This window comes from Dunckerocampus dactyliophorus, chromosome 14, assembly GCF_027744805.1.
Source record: "Dunckerocampus dactyliophorus isolate RoL2022-P2 chromosome 14, RoL_Ddac_1.1, whole genome shotgun sequence".
Lineage (NCBI taxonomy): Eukaryota > Metazoa > Chordata > Actinopteri > Syngnathiformes > Syngnathidae > Dunckerocampus > Dunckerocampus dactyliophorus.
The window spans coordinates 1,960,942-1,978,842 of NC_072832.1; the positions used below are offsets into that span (position 1 = coordinate 1,960,942).

Here is a 17,901-nt window from a genome sequence, read left to right on the forward strand (position 1 = left end):
AAATCACCGTGGAATTTGGCACGCGCTTTTCGAGGGCAGACGAGCACATGGTTGGAAAACATGGCCGCCATTGAGCAAAATGTCTTTGGGACGTATAGCAACTAATAGTCTACAAGTCAGTGACAATTTGTCTCACAGTGATAAAACTTTGTGGACATTTGTATTACATGTATGCTAACGTGTCTTTCAAAGCATTTTGACCACAACCTACAGGTAGATATCATCAATACATACAATGCATTTAAAACTCCCATTAGCCATTATAATCCATGCTCGAATAATTTGAATCCTACGTCTCTGCAATAATTTTTGTTATTATTATTATTATTATTATTGTATTATTAAATTATTAAATTAATTAACTATTAACATAATATAATTAATAATATCATACTATAATTAATTAATTTTATGATGATTATAACATTATCATTATGTTAAGCTTACATAATTTTTAAGTCTGTTAGTATTTACCATAAATTAATGTACGATAAGTCTACATGTTGAATCAAAATAAATCCGTCTGGTAATTCAATTTTGGAAGTCTTTTAACACTGTGATTTACTGCCATCTAGTGGCCAAGTAGTGCAGGTACAACAAACTAGTAGCTCAAAGGACTTTTGGACCAATCGGCTGTCCGTAGTCTAGTCGTCTTGTCTTCCTGTTCTTCACTACTCGTCCCAACATGGATCGCTTGGACAACTTCGTTTCGCTTTTTTGTTTTTAGTTTTCAAATGTCCCTTGTGTTATAAAGCTACTTGACGCCATGTTTACCACCACCGGTTCCCGGGGCTTGTGTGAGTATTCCCGGCTTGATGACTTGCTTCTGTCAGAGGCTACAAGCTAGCTTAGCTAAGTAGATTAGCATCGCTTGTCATTCATTTTTATGGGGCAGAGGGTAGTGAACTAAATAGGATTTTAGTTAATTAACAACCTACATCTAACATATTATCACATTTGTTAAGCTAGCTACGGTGTAATTGTGGAAAATATCGAAACTGTACGCATGAAACATGAAATGTAGATGTTTTGCTTCAGAACTCTCTGAGACCGTTGTTTAGAACTTCCTCGCTGTTCTTCTGCTTTTTATGTGTTTATGCCATTATGGTTTATGTTTGCAGACAAGGCTCCTCTGTCCAAAGGCCTCCTGCTGGTGCTCAGTGGGCTGACAGTGATGCTCAGCCTCCTTCCACAGTACCAACACATGTTTGAGTACAACCTGCAGGCTGTCAGCCAACAGCAACAAGTATGCTTCCAATCCACTTCTCTTCCCCCAAATTTGTGAATGAATGCCCAGAAATGTCAGTGCAGAGCTTATATGTCAGATAAGTAAGTGAGTCGATTGCTACAAAGCTGGTTAGTGTTATTTTAAAGCATATCCTTCCCCGTATACGGTGCTGTAGAACCGTTCAAAGATGCCCTCTAGTGGCAGGGATCAGTACAGCAATGGCATCCGAGCAATCTGATTGGACATTTAATAAATGCTGTGATCTTGTAGCGATGACAGATCCTTAAACGTATTGTTTTTTACGCTGTCATTTTTGTTGCCCTCATTTTATATTATAGACCATAAAATGCTGGAAAAGCTTGAAAACTAATACTGAAAATGCCCAAATGTATCATTGGAGAATGTGTATTAACCGTGTAGATCTCATTGTTTTGGTTGTGACACCCTCACGCTGTAGGCGTGGAGGCTGTTGTGTGGCAGGCTGGTGTGTCTCGATGTGAAAGACTCCTTCTGCAGCGGCCTGCTTATCTACAACTTCAGAATCTTTGAGAGGAGGTTTGGCTCCAGGAAGTTTGCTGTAAGTACCGCACCTTGTTATTGCTGTATTATGTACCTTTATGTATGTGTTTCATGTGTTGTGTGTACAGTGTGGGTGACTTCAAAGTGCTCATGACACCAGGGAAAAAAAGTTTGCAAAAACAATAACAAAATGAAAGTACTCACTTAATAAAACATTTTTGTCATACTGGCGTCATAGATAAATGAACAGCGAGGAAAAGGAAAGATTTTCTGACATCTCAGACTGTTCTTCGGTAATTGAAGACTTTTTTTTTTTAAGTGTTTGAGGGAGCATCTGGCATCAGACCATACAGATTTCAGCCGTATCTTGATGAGCAACAGAGCAACATGGGTGCAGATTCTGAGCAGTCTGAAGACCAGGCAGCCAGCGATTTGGTTTAGGTATACCAGGGGTGTCCAAAGTGCGGCCCGGGGGCCGTTTGTAGTCCGCAACTTTTTTTTTTTTATTGGCCGGTGGCGCATTCTAAGAATACAATGAAACAAGAACATTTTAAAAGCAGCTTTTTATTTCATGAGTAATATGAATAAAGTTGTAACATCATGAGGTAAAAACAATAATAATAATAATAGCAACATAATTAATCAAATAAGTAATTACGTAATAAATTATAATTCAGTCAAATTAAAGTTGAAATATTAAAGAAATAAGATGTTATTTTCTAAAGTTGTCATATCAGAAACAAAACCAAAAAAATACAGTTGCAATTTCTGGAAAATCTGTTTACGAAAAAGTTCTGATATTACAACACTGAAGTCAAAATATGATGTGAATAAAGTCAGAACATTACAAGGAAAAAGAACATGTACATGTTGAAATATTTGTAAAATAAAAAAGCAAACATAAACATTTAAAAAAAGTGTAAGTTCACACTAATAGTAGGCTTTTTCACCAATATCACCACGCTGAGTATGCGGCACTCGATGGAAAAAGTTTGGGCAGCCCTGAGGTGTATACCACTAAAGCCGACTTGCATCGCAGTCTAGGAACAGAACTCTGGTAACCCGACGTCCACTTTCGTGTCAGCCGTTATTAGCTGCATACACGTGTGCTTAGTAAAGTGTCCCAATGAGTGTTTACTTCAGAAACGTGCCAATGTGGCTGATTATCCCCGTTGTTGTCCTGCCAGTCTTTCATGTTAGGCACCTGGTGTCTCTCGGCACTGCTGGACTTCCTGTTGGCTCAGGCTGTCTGCTTTCTCTTTGACTACGAGGTGGAGGAGCTGCCTGCAGGACTGTGAGTCACATTACAAAGATCTTGTCATTCATATCTACAAAAAAACCCCAGCAAATGCTAGTTGACTCTTACCTTCCACAGGCTGGCCCCAGTCTTCTCCCTCTTTGTGCCTTTTCACTGGTCCATCCCCAAGGTGCCAGTCACCCGGGTGCTGGGCCACATCAGCATCACCAACAAGACCCTGGTCTACATAGTCGGGCTGCAGGTGCGCTTTTACTACACCCCCCACACACACACACTCACACACTTTGTATGCTCAAGTGTCTTCCTCCATGTCGTAGCTGTTGACCTCCAGCCCCTTCATGTGGCTCCTCGCACTCAGCGGACTGGTGAGTCACGTGACCCGTCCTCATCTAATGTCATTGGCTGAGAGTTATTAGGTCATTTTCCCGCCTTCCCGCCCCCATCCGTGAATCCCTCAGATCTCAGGTGGTTTGTACCACGCCAACATTCTCTGGGTGCAGAAGCTTCTCTTTGTGCCCGCCTGGTTGTGTTTTGTCGCACGCTACCTCCTGGAGCCCATCTTTTCCAGTGAGTTCGATCATGTGACCAAATCTTCAGGAAAAGATGCTCCGAAACCACATTGGTGTACTGTGGGTTGATATGCAAGCGGGTCACGAGGTGTTATTTTCCCTCCAAGGCTCACCACCGACCAGTGAGGCTCCTCTGGGGATGGGCGCCACACTGGACATCCAGAGGCAACAGAGGATGGACCAACTGGATCAACAGCTGCTGCTGGCCCAGTTCAACGAGGCCCGCCTGAGCGCCAGACACACGCCACAGGTCGATTACACACCGACAATGCACACACCATCACGCGTGCCAATGTGTGGGTTTCCATTTGTCTCTGTAGGCCGGGTTGCTCCAGTGGACCAGGTTGTTTCCCACCCTGAGGCGAAGAGGACAGAACCGTCCCCCTGCCCAGCCCGGCCCACAGGCTCAAATGCACCCCTCCGCCCAGGCGCCACCGTTGGACAACTCTGTTGCAGAGGAACAGGTGGGTCTCATTGTTCAGCTGCACATACAATACAGGATGGAACGTGGCACAATACAAGAGTCCAACCACAAAATGCTCGGTGTTGACCGACGCCGTCAGAGGGGTATTTGTGGAACAATATGTTTATTATTGCGGCTGTAGTAGGAGTGCACAGTGGTCTGGACGTGTTCTGTATCAAACAGAGCTGTTGCCAATAATTTGATTGGTATGGCTGTCAAAGTTAACGCGTTAATGGAAGTTTAATGGCACTTTTTTTAATGCACGATTAACGTGCGCACACCCCGTTTACTCTCGGCCGAAGCCGTAGTTTGAGGAAGCATCGGTCACCTTGGAGCTACAAGTGGGAGCAGATATTGAGCAGAAATGGAGAAATAAAGGGGCGTTTTGATTGGTAAATGTAGCTTCAAAGCCCTGGAAGATGGCTCTCACATCAAGACCAAAGTTATTTGTATCTACTGTCGCTGTGATTGGAATCGTCACGGACGGCGGCGGCGGTGACTTGCCAGAGAGATGCGGGAAGGTACTGAAGCACTGCCGGTATTTATTTTTTGCCATTTATACAGTGGTACCTTGGCATATGAAAGTCCCAACCAACGAGTGTTTTTTTTGGAAGTGAGCTGTCTCTGGGCTGATTTTATGCTTGGAACTACGAGCTGAAATTTGGGTAAAAGCAGTGCTAGCACTAGCTAGTCATCAACACGTTAATAAAACATTCGTACATTATAGCGATCTAATTGATCGTATTTATTATGTGTTGTGTAAAACTATGACAGGAACAACATCAAATTAAAAGCACGAAATGAATACAGACCCACCATCCATCAGCACCAGCCAGGACTTGTTTTTCAGAGGGTCTGTGTACCACAAATATGCACATTAGCACACAAATATGAGGTGAAAGAAAAAGGGGGAAAATACAGTATAGCAGTCATCTGTGTGAATTTCTCTTGGAGGTGAATAAAGTATTGATCTGTGCAGCGTGTCAGAACGGGAGAAGGTGCATTCAAGGACCGTCAAACAAAGTGACAAATCGCCACTTGCATTAAACATTCAAAAGCTGGGGGAGTTGATTTCTAACCGCACATTATTTTTTAATACAATAATGACTCATATTTCCAAAATTGATATCCCGTGAGATAAAATTTGATGTAGTCGAATTGTTTACCACACAGAGATGACATCCCTACTTATTATAGATCAAAACCTGCGATTAAATGTGATTCATTTGGAGTTAGCTATGGACAAAATGCAGTGAATCATCATGAAATATTTTCATGGATTGACAGCCCTACTTATGTGGCTTCATGAGTGGAGCGCTGCATTAGAAACAGCTCTAGAGGATGCAGAGCAGATGCAGTGCGGATCTTCACCACTCTGTACAAACTACAACACAGTAACACACCAACTGTTGGTTTACTACAAATCAAAACCAAGCATTAGCGCTTTTATTAACAGAGAGTTCATATTTTTGAAAAATGTGTGTTTGAACGTGAGGTTAAGTACTCCTTGTACAGCGTGACTAGGTGGTGCTAAAGAGCATATATCATGAGAAGTGGCACTTAAAGGTTTGTGTGCGCAGGTCGCAAGGCTGGTAGAAATGGGCTTCTCCAGGATGGACGCCCTGGAGGCCCTCAGAGCGTCGAACAACGACATCAACATGGCCACCAATTTCCTCCTGCAACACTGAGAGAGAGAGAGAGAGAGAGCGAGAGGGAGAAGTTGGGGCTGAGAGCAGGAATAGATGCAAACTAAAGCTGCACAGCTGACAGCGGAAAAGCAGAAGTGGCGTGGTGGCAAAGGCGAATATTTCCCGTACAGGTAAATATGAGGCAGCGTGCTGCTGATGGCGCCTCAAGACGGAACAGTTCAGACCCACGAAGGTTTGGAGCACAGTGTGGGACGGGGGGAGGGCAGATATAACTTTCAACAACAACAAAAACCCCACAGGTGTTGATCATTTCTACTTTCCACTGCAGTGTAACCAGACACCCTCATAACATATGCAAAGCATCACACAACAGATACTCCATATATTTTTATACAGTATTCATTCATTCATTCACACTGGATTGAAGAGCCCCTTGCTTATTTTTAACTTTGTTTGGTGGTTGAACAGTCCAGAACCTTTCATTTTGGAATCAAAAACTATGAAGCTCATGACCTTTTTATGACCTTCATGCTAATGCAGGTTTCTTGTTTAACATTTGTGTGTCTCAAGTCGGAAAGTGTAACTGAAGCAGAGGACCGGTCACAACATTAGGTACACCTGGGCTAAATAGTGGGGGTGTCGCCAGATTAAAACGTGACAAGATTTGTCGTTGAGGAAAAAGAAAAACCATTCCAAAAAACCCATTCCAAATAAAGTCACAAGATAAATAAAAAAGAAATCAATAATTGGGCCAGTCCCTGTCTATTTTCCTTCTCTCTCGCCTGTGTGTATACCAGCCGCCCCCTGGTATACACACAGAGCAAAAGAGCGGAGCCTCTTGAGGAGCATTGCAAGTTAACGTAGTAGAAATTAGGAGGGGAAAAAGATTTCAAGAAATGCTGCAAACGTTTGACAGACAGTACAAATTGCCTGTTATAAAATGTCACAAACCTTAGAGAGTGAAAGATGACATACGAAAGGAAATATCGCATTATGATATTATTATTATTGTTATTATATATTGTTATAACATTAGTGGTGTTTGGCCTCAAAAAATGTTGACATTAATATTTTTTAGTGTCAATTTGTGGGACAATAAACATTTCAAAACGTACCTGTATTGCTTTGTGACTCGGTTAAATAAAAAAAGTTTGTCCAGTCCTATTTTTTTCCATTGTATATTTCTTAAAATTAATGTTAAAATCTCGTCTTGTGGACCTGATCTCGTGCACCGTCTCGTCTTGTGAGTTGGGTGTCTCGTGACACCCCTACTTAATAGCGTAAATGCTCTACTTATGAGCATTCATCCACATAAACTGCAAATTAAAACAGTTTTTTTTTAATGAGTTGGAGTGCATGAGAAAGTCGAAAGGAACGCGTACTGCACTTTTGACGCCGATGAGTTCTAACAGCTGAGTAGCAACACTTTAAAGCACATGCAGAGGTAGATCAAACTGCTGATCCTTCCTCCTTTTGTAAAGGCAGCTCTTCCACTGGTGTACCTAATCCTGTGGCCAGTGAGTGTAAATCTCAAAGATTTATTTATTTACTGTAGTCTGCCTGTGCAGCCACACATCTGAAGCCTAAAACGTTGTAAATGTTTAATTTATTATGCAATAAATACCAACAGTGGCTGTGCCCAAGCATAGCACATACTACAGTGCAGCGTGTTTATATACGGTGATAATGATGTACAACAGTCCGTCATGTATTGTTGTTAGTGACAGGTACCAGTTTTGTGCGGAATGCTAATATGTGAGCACTCTGGTTTGTTGTCAGAGTGGGCTAACAGTGTGTGATAAGGGACGTGTCGCATGGATTCACTATCGTGGCACACTGGAACAAACCATTTGCTGTGTGAAATAAATCAACTTGCTGACTTGCTGAGGTTTGCTCAGCACACTTTCACTGTGGAGCACACACGTTCTGTTTGTTGGGCTGATTGAAATTGGTAGTTCAAGTACACTGGAGTGATGTAGTCCAGGGGTGTCCAAACGTTTTCCAGCGTGGGCCGCGCAGTGAGAAATGAAAGGATGCAACTTTGCCACTTTGATGTTTTGTAAAGCAACACATGTAGACATTCTAAGAGCTTAGCGTATATACAGTACAGTGGTGTGAAAAAGGGTTTGCTCTGTTCCTGAATTCTTATTATTTTGCATGTTTGTCACACTTAAATGTTTCAGATCATCTAACAAATTTAAATATTAGTGACAAAACAACTGAACACAAAATGTAGTTTTTAAATGAAACGTTTTACTATGAAGGGAGAAAAAAAATCCAAATCTACATGTCCCTGTGTGGAAAAGTAATTGCCCCTTAAAGCTAATAAGTGGTTGGGCCCCCCTTAGCAGCAACAACAATCAAGCGTTTGTGATAACTTGCAATGAGTCTCTTACAGCGCTGGGGAGGAATTTTGGCCCACTCATCTTTGCAGAATTGTTGTCATTCAGTCACATTGGAGGCTTTTCCAGCATGAAGCGCCTTTTTAAGGTCATGCCACAGCATCTCAAAGTCCAAAGTCTTGATTTTGTTTCTCTTCAGCCATTGCTGGTGTGTTTTGGATCATTGTCCTGCTGCAGAACCCAAGTTGCTTTCAGCTGGAGGTCACCAACAGATGGCCGGACATTCTCCTTCAGCAGAATTCATGCTTCCATTTATCACAGCAAGTCTTCCAGGTCATGAAGCAGCAAAACAGCCCCAGGCCATCACACTACCACCACCATATTTTACTCTTAGTATGATGTTCTTTTTCTGAAATGCGACGTTACTTTTACGCCATATGTAATGGGACACACACCTTCCAAAAAGTTCAACTTTTGTCTCGTCAGACCACAGAGTATTTTCCCAAAGGTGTTGGGGATCATCAAGATGTTTTCTGGCAAAATTGAGACGCGCCTTAATGTTGTTTTTGTTCAGCAGTGGTTTTTGCCCAGTGTCTTTCTTATGGTGGAGTCATGAAAACTGACCTTAACTGAGGGCTGCAGTTCTTTGGATGTTGTTGTGGGGTCTTTTGTGGCCTCTCAGATGAGTCGTCACTGCGCTCTTGGGGTCATTTTGGTTGGCCGGCCACTCCTGGGAAGGTTTCGTAAAATTACAGCTGTCCTTTCCATTTCTGTTGTTGTTTTTGTAAAATATCCATCCACTTTCTATGCCGCTTATTCTCATTAGGGTCGCGTGGGTATGCTGGAACCTATCCCAGCTGACCTTGGACGAAAGGTGGGCTACACCCTGGACTGGTGTCCAGCCAATGGCAGGGCACATATAGACAAACAACCACTCACACTCACATTCATACCTATGGACAATTTAGAGTCTCCAATTAACCTCATGTGGAATGTGCACATTTCCGGACATGTGGGAGGAAACTGGAAAATGAATAAAAATAATAAATTAAAATTAAATAAAATATTTTCCAACTATTTCAACTTTCCTCTTGTAAATCTTCTTCACATAAGTATGACTTTATTCCTGTAATATTTATATACGTATTTATATAATTTCTTATTCTTTTAATATTTACATTTTTTTCCCCAATTTTAATTTTATTTTAATTTTTTTCTCATATTACATTTTTTTAAAGCTTTTTTTGTTTAATATTTCAACTTTATGGTACTAAAATATCTTTTTCCTCATAATATTGCATGTTTATTACCGTAATTGTGCCTTTTTTTCTTGTAAGAATATGACTTTTTTGTCTCAATATTTTGACTTTATTCTTGTGATATGATAACTTTTCCCCCAATTTAATTTTCAAAAAATGACAACTTTTTTTTCTTATTATAAACATCTTTTTTTTTTTGAATTTCTTTTTTCTTTAATATTTCAACTCTATGCTAGTCTTTTTCCCCACAATATTGCAAGTTTATTCCCGTAAAATTGCGACTTTTTTCCTCTTAATAGTTTGACTTTATTCTCGTAAAATTTCTGCTGTTTTTTTCCATTTCTGCTGCTGCTTTTTAAAATAACCGTACAAATGTTTCCATTTTCTTTTTGTGCATTTTCCTCTCGTAGTATTATGACTATAATATTTAGACTTTATTCCCGTAGTATTAAAACTTTTTCCTCAGCCTAATTTTCCAAAAATTACCACTTCATTCTTTTTTGAAATTTATTTTTCAACTGATTGCTACTAAAATGACATTATTTTTCCTCATTCTTGTGAAAATACAACTTTTTTCTCGTTAGATTGAAGCTTTTTTCTCTTAACAGTTTGGCTTTATGTGAAATTACTGCTGACTTTTCCGTTTTTGTTGTGGTTTTTTTAAGTTTCCTTGCTAAATCATATTTCTAGAATGTGCCGCTACAGTGGCTGAATTGACTACATTAACAAAACATGTAATCACAGTAACAATCATCTTATACCAAACCGAGCATTATTATTTTTGTAAAGGAAGAATTCTTCATTACAATGTGAAGCTATTGAATTGAAGGTGTGGTTTCTATTCTCACCACTAGATGGCGGCATTGAGTCAGCGTGCTGAGTTTACTGTGTGCCACGCCCACCTGCTCCTGATAGTCTCCCATCACCGAGCTTCAACAATATGATGTATGTTTTATATAGATTTACATAGACTATTTTTAACCTTTTTAAATATTGGACACATGGAAGGGTTAGAAATGGTGTTTGTTCGGTAGATCGTACTAAATGGCCTATTTTCCTCTTGTATCGTTTATGGTCATTACAATAAAGCTAATGCTGGCTTTTGCATCTTAACGTCCAAAGCGAGTCAGTTAGTGTCGCTTTTTAATAGCAACAAGACAAAAACAAAGCAGCTGAGCTAAGTGATGATGATAATGTGCATCTTTTGCACCTCGCCTTTTAATTAAACACAACGATGAAAGAAAAGAAATACACAGCAGACCAACCTCTTTTGTGAAATGTCTCCTTGAGGTGTCGTTATCGAGCCTAATCGCTGTTATCACCTTTTAATATTCAAGCGCTAATGGTAACAAGCGCTGTCTGTGTGACTCGTCAGCGCCACGCATCACGTGTGATTTAAAGGTCACCTACGAGGCGCAAGTGACTTTTTAGAGACGTTCTAACAGTAATGTGTCCCGAGGGCCTGTGGATGTGTGAAAAACCTATCACTTTTGGGGTAGCGGGGATTTCATGACATAACAAAGGTGGAAATAAACTGCTTCCCAGGCTTCGCTACAAATCTTAAAATGCACCCCCGCAGTGCTGCCAGTTGTCCGTTGGTCGGCTACAAACGTGGGAGCTGTGCGGTTCATCGTTTTCTTTAATATTTCAATGCTATGCTCCTAAAATGACATTATTTTCCCTCATATTATTACAGGCTTATTGTCATAAAATTATGACTTTTTTTTCTTGTTAGAATACAACTTTTTTCTTTTAATATTTGGACTTTATTCTTGTAAAAAAAAAACTTCATTTTTTTCCTGCTGTTTTTTTCCACAGCTATTTCAAATTTTTTCTTGTAAACTATCTTCTCGTAATACATGACTTTTATTCTCGTAATACATTTACATTACAATTGTTTCTGATAATATTCCGGCTTTAAACAAATAACATCTGTTTTCATTATAATATTACATTATTCTCTGAAAATGTTTCTCATTCGATTACAACTTTTTTCTCTTAATATTTTGACTTTATTTGTATAAAATTGCTGATTTTTCAATGTTTGCTGTTTTTTTGTATTTTACTGTTTAAATTCTATTTGTAGAATGTGCCACGGGCCAATAAAAAACAGCTGTGGGCCGCATATGTGCCCGGGACCGCTCTTTGGACACCCCTGTTGTGTGTGATATGTAGCACAGATCATCCTCACCTGGCCAGTTCCACCTTAACTCTTGTGACTAAGTGTCACCTTAAAGTTGCAAATATGACCTGCAGGGACCTTGCAAGGTGCATGGAATGAATGACAGCTCGTGACATGCACTGTACTGTAATGATGTTGGAATTTCCCCACATGTAAACAGCAGACTGTACTAGCAAACGTGTTTCCAAAACAACATGTGCATGTATGCCTCACTCTCGCGGCCCAGACGCCCGCTAATATTCCCCGGCCGGCCTTGTTGCCATGGTGAGTGTGTGCCGTTTTGTAGGGTTGCCATGGCAACGCCGTATGTGAGAGCCTTCCATCCTGCTCTCATCCTGTGTGTGTGTGTGTGTGTGTGTGTGCGTGTGCTGATTGCCTGAACATGGAAGTAACATTAGGAGCCACAATAGAGAAGCTCCTATTCATATTGGAGATCATCTTAAGTATGACAAAAATGTCACATTTACTCTCTAAGTCAACAAAGCCATACTTACGTAAGGCAAGAATGCAAAAAACGCCTCCCACTGATATGCTAATAACGTTGTACATAACTAGTGGCGACACGTTCCTCCCCAGTACGTCTGTGCACGCACATGCCCCACGAAAGAGCATAGAGGAATGTTTACATCACATTTTAGTGGTCTGCATGCCTTGCTTGCGGTCGTCTTTAATCATTAGGGCTTGGCTGGGTTCACTTCAGGAATTGCGGCTTTTGCTCCGCTTGTTTTTTTTTCATGCCACGCCAAACATAAAAGCTTGTTGATGCTCTAATTGTTTTTTGGGAAAATCAAAACTTTTATTATTATTATTTAATATGATCCATCCATCCATCCATTGTCCTCCGGGTCGCGAGGGGCAGCAGTCTCAGTAGGGAAGTCCAGACTTCCTGGTCCCCGACCACCTCTACCAGTTCCATCGGGAGGACACCAAGGCGTTCCTAGGTCAACTGTGAGACACAATCCCTCTAGTGTGTTCTAGGTCTGCCCTGGGTCTTTCTCCCAGCTGGGCATGCCTGGTAAATTGAGAGTTTGCCTTCCGGTTCACCACGGCGGTCCGGTACAGCGACCGCATTACTGTAGACGCTGCACAGATCCGCCTGTCAACCTCACACTCCAACCTTCCCTCACTTGTGAACAAGACCCCAGATACTTGAACTCCTCCACATGGGGCAAGACCTCGTTCCCAACCCGAAGGGAGCAATCCACCTTTTTCCGACTGAGAACCATGACCTCGGATTTGGAGGTGCTGAGTCTCATCCCAGAAGTTTCACATTCAGCTGCAAACCTCCTCAGTAAACGCTGAAGGTCACAGCCTGATGAGACCATCAGGACCACATTGTCTGTGAATAGCAGAGACGAGATTCTAACGCCCTTGAACTGGACCCTCTCGACACCTTGGCTGCGCCTAGAAATTCTGTCCATGAAAATTCTGAACAGAATGGGCAGCCTTGGCGGAGGCCAACGTTCACCGGAAACAGGCTGGACTTACTGCTGGCAATGCCAACCAGGTTCTGCTGCGGTTGTGCAAGGACCGATCTCCCAGAGCGCCCCCCGCAAGACACCGCGAGGGACACGGTCAAATTGCCTTTTCCAAGTCCACAAAGCACATGTAGACCGGTTGGGCAAACTCCCAAGTACCCTCCAGCACCCTTGCAAGGGTGTAGAGCTGGTCCAGTGTTCCACGAGGGGCACGAAAACCACATTGCACCTCCTGTAGCCAAGGTTGGACTTACGGTCGTACCCTTCTCTCCAAGACTTTCCCAGGGAGGCTGAGGAGTGTGATGCCCCCATAGTTGGAACACACCCTCCGGTCACCCTTCTTGAAAAGGGGGACCACCATTCATTCATTTCAAATCTAACTTTATTGACAGTGTGACTCAGTTACACTGCCATGCGTCACTGAAATAGTAGAAATATTGCATCATGATGTTACAAAGTATTCAGGTAACATGAAGCCAAAATGTTACTTCATGTTAAGACTTTAAGTACACTAGCGGACAAAATATTAGGGACTCCAGCAGCCAAAAAACTGCGTAAACCCAAAATATTTGGTACACTTGCTGCCAAAATATTAGGTACACTAGAAGGCAGAAGGTTAGGTGCACCCAAAATATTAGGTACGGGTGAAGCCAAAAGATCTTGTATGCCCAAAATAGCAGGTACACTTGATGCCAAGATATTAGGTACACTAGCAACCAAAAGATCAGGTAAACCCGAAATATTAGGTTCACATGACACCCAAAAAATTTGGTACACCCCAAAATATTAGGTTGACATGAAGATACTATTTGGTGCGGTCAAAATATTAGTTACACTTGCAGCCAAAACAATACGCACATGCCCAAGTGTTAGGTTATGGCCAAAAGATTAGGTACATTTAGGTACCGCTGGGGCCAAAATATTAGGTACACGCAAATACACATGAAGCCACACTATTCTGTGCAGCAAAATTTTAGGGCTACCAAAAATTTGGGTTCACGTGAGGCCAAAATAGTAAACATTTTCCATACGTTAGCATCGTTAAAGTACCAAAGTAAGCCGTGTTCCCCGCCGCACAGGTTGCTAAACAACACCAAAGTCAAAACGTTCCGACCGTGACCATTTGATTTTGTGCATTTCTGAGGACACGTGGCGCATTCCAGTGTGTTTTGAAGGCACACGGAAATGAAAGGTCATTCGTTGTCTCCGCTGTCGAGCACTCAAAGGGAAGCAACTTGTCACCATTCCAATGCCGTCCTTTGCACTCTGACACAGAGCAGACGCTCCCCCAGTAAAAATCAAACATGCTGTCCGTCTGTTGACAAGAATGGAACCAGGACACCCCCTCGACACCCCCCGGCCAGCCATTAAACCTCAGCCTGACCCCGAACAGCCCCGCCCACCCCCATCTGAAGAATCTGTCAGTGACCTTTGAGTGAGTTTCATTTCCTGCAGTAACTGGACACACGCTTTACGGCAGCGTTTGGATGCGTGGCCGTGTTTATTTTTATGCATGTGTGCTCCTGTGTGTGTTCATGTGATGCTTTCGCGCTGCACAGTTAAAGCGAGGGTGATAAGCTGAGGAGGCTTTTCTCTTCCGCTGACCCGCCGACTCGCAGCAGATCCATTACAGCCCGTTTAAAACTCTGCCCGACATTTGTGTCCTGCCTCGGGAAGTCATTTGGCAATGGCGCTTATTTATTCAGCCTTCTGGATAATTCACCTCGTTTACTGTACATGATGCTTGTAAGTACGCTCTTTTAAGCTATTTTAGTAATACAAAACTACCAGAGGGCATTGGGCTCAGTTGCAAGTGACACCTCAGCTGCACATCACTATTTTTTTTAGGAATTTAGGCAATAGTTGAGGTCTGGAACCGCTGGGTCCGGATCTGGACAGGATCCGCCTTCAGGGACCTTTGGGTTAGATTACAGTAATACAGTGAAAATGCGTCAATGTGTTATTTCTTTTTTAATGTTTACATTTCTTTTCAGCTTTATAATGAAATAAATAAAGAAATATACAATTGGATGTAATTATTTCAACAGCAATTTGACTTATTATTTCAAATAAAATACAAATACATTTAAAAAATGATTATTTTAGGAAAAATAATACAATTAATGAATATAGAATTAAATCTTATTGTAACTTTAATTTGAAATAATATACCACATTTCCATAGTGGTTTTCTATGTATGCTCAATAATAATAATAATACAAATGCTGTTTTTAAGCATACATATTCAACGCATGCGTTACTTTTTGCATAGAATCCTTCTGCGTTTTTGAATCACGTCAAACAAAAGGACATGCTCTATATAGCACATGAAGATTCTAGGTGGAATATGCCAGAATTCATTCTTTATCACCCAATCCAATAAATCGATGACTTTGCACGTTATTTCAGAAAATGGCATTGCCATAAAGCTGTTTTCATGTAAACGTCGCATCCTTTTGAACCTTTTCATCCGCTCATCGTGTAGAAACAAAGATAGCACACACAGCCCAATGTGTGTCTTTTTTCCCAGTCATGTTTAAATACAAAGACAATCCTCCTCCCTTCCCTACCTCCCTCATCACCACCGCCCCTCCTTTTTAGTCGCTGCTGATTCACAACGGTCAGGAACCTGCTGCCAGCGATGGAAGCTCGTCTCCATGGAGACCAGGGTGGGAAAGAGAGTGATGATGTTGCTGGGAGAAAAGCTGGTACTGTGTGTGTGTGTGTGTGCGTGTGTGTGTGGCCGCACGCTACATAGAGCGGTCACTTGGTTGTCCATAGCAACGCACGCAGGTTGATATTATTTCTGTCCCACACGGTAGTGATATCGGTTGATTGACAGTCTAACTTTCTCAATGTAATCTGAAGAATAGCAGGAATAACTGCAGCAAAAAGGCTGTGCGTGTGCCTGCCTTTCCATTGGAGCTTTGCACGCCAAAGCGATGCTCGATGGAAGTTTCAGTGTGTTCAGTGGTGGTTTTGTGGAAAAAAAGAAAATAGTTGCACCATATACCGAGCGACTACGATGGAGAATTCGGGTCACATTGAAAATTGAGATTTCCAGAATAAAGTCATAAATTTGTGAGAATAAAGATGTATATTTATGGGAAGAAAAAGTTGTAGATTTAAAAGAATAAAGTTGTAAATTTACAAAAAAAAAGTTGTCAATTTACGAGAATAAATTTGTAAATTTACAGCTTTATTTGTTTTTTTAAATCCTAAATTCAAAAGAATAAAGTTGTAAATTTACAAAAAAAGTCGTAAATTGACAACTTTTGTTCTCATATATTTAAAACTTTATTTTCGCAAATTGACCACTTTATTCTTGAAATGTATATTATTTTTTATTTTCAATGTGGCCTTAATGCTCCCTCGTCGTCGCCTGGTATTTAGTGCAACTTTTTAGTTCCTTCTACAAAGCCACCAATGAACACACTCAGAGAAAAAGGTTGTACGTTTATGAGAAAAAAGTCAGAAATTTCCATGAATAAAGTTGTAAATTTACAAAAAAGTTGTAAACTTCCGAAAATAAAGTTGTACATTTCAGAGAAAAAAAAGTAGTACATTCACGAGAAAAAAATCTTAAATGTACAAGATAATATTTTTACACCAAGACGTTATTCATATAAAATTACTGCTGATGTTTCCATTTTTGCTGTTCTTGTTGTTTTATTTTATTTTTTTTTTTTAGTTTTCTTGTTAAATTAACTTTTTACAATGTGTCGTGGGCCAATAAAAAAATAAGCCGCGGTTTGCAAATGGCCCCCGGGACGCACTTTGGACACCCGTGATTTACCTCCCCGATGAAATAAGCAAAATAAAAGTTTAAAAATCATCATTTATTTCAACAGCCTGAAGAATGAAAAAGAAGGTACATCACCCTAAACTAGACAAGCTTTGAAACCTGACTACCATTATTATCTTTTGGAGCCTCACACTCGGCTCGGACAGTCACAGCTCATTTGCATTAAAGCTACAGACACACACGACTCAACGACTTGCTAAAACCTAAATTCCAGCATCAAGACGAGACGCTTCCAACACACGTACAATATGAGACTTATTCATAACTGGTGAAAAATACCACAGTATGTTCGAGCTACTGCCCCCTGCTGGTTCGGAAGAGTTTTCTGATGTTCTTGAATGTGCTCACTTTCACTTTAAATGTTTCGGAGCAGTAAAACCATCACATAAAGTTACACAAGTCTCCTGGTGAAAATGAGGTGTCCTTTGTGTTAACGGGCAATGAGTCCATCATCAAACATGAGGGCCAAGGTAAAAATGGATCCCCCCCTCAGTCCCCGCCGTTCTTTATCAGTGAGGGAGCACCTGTCCGGACTTGACCTGATTGTCGCAGAAAGTAGGTCTCAGTTCAAGCCTCATTTGGTCGCCATTGCTGCTCAACGTTAAATGAAAGCTTGGGAAAACTACACAAATGTTGGCAGTTTGTGTTAGGAAACACTCGTTTTTGTCAGAAATGCTTTAAGCTTTGGGGCGAGCGTGCGTCCTGCATACAGGAGGCAAAAAGCAAAGAAAAGAAATTTTAAAAGTATGTATAAATATTATTTTGGCTATAAAATAATGAAATGAAAGTTGTAATATTGTAGTATTCTGTATAGTAAAAATATCATATAAATAATACAATATTACTGTATATCATAAACACAAATGAAGTTAGTAAGACAATGTAATAAAATATTTTTAATGTCATTAAAAAATAATAACATTTGATGCATTATAAATATTATTTATAAAAGAAAATATTAAGCTATAACTGTAGTATTTTGTATGATAAAAGAAACATACATCTAATAGAATATCATATAGTAAAAAAAGAAGAAGAAGAAATTAAGAAAAACGTGAAAAAACCCATAAATTCTACTACAAATGTAAAATAAATGTAAAATAAAATGTGATATTTGGTATAATAAAAACATGGAAACAATATCATAT

General features: G+C 40.6%; 1 protein-coding gene across 2 annotated transcripts; it reads left to right on the plus strand.

The window, feature by feature from the left end:
* The first annotated feature begins 648 nt into the window (after positions 1-648).
* ubac2 (UBA domain containing 2) lies at positions 649-16,062 on the plus strand. 2 transcript variants are annotated; one of them, XR_008573744.1, is made up of 11 exons: positions 649-797; positions 1,122-1,246; positions 1,686-1,805; positions 2,935-3,041; positions 3,123-3,246; positions 3,323-3,370; positions 3,464-3,572; positions 3,682-3,824; positions 3,895-4,038; positions 5,618-14,693; positions 15,550-16,062. XR_008573744.1 is itself a non-coding variant. In XM_054799453.1 (10 exons), the coding sequence occupies exons 1-10, from the start codon at positions 767-769 to the stop codon at positions 5,723-5,725; spliced, it is 1,059 nt and encodes a 352-aa protein (XP_054655428.1). In that variant the 5' UTR covers positions 649-766; the 3' UTR covers positions 5,726-14,987. The 2 variants fall into 2 exon arrangements, 1 of the variants encoding a protein (XP_054655428.1); XM_054799453.1 differs by lacking the exon at positions 15,550-16,062 and having other exon boundaries at positions 5,618-14,987.
* Positions 16,063-17,901: the final 1,839 nt, after the last annotated feature.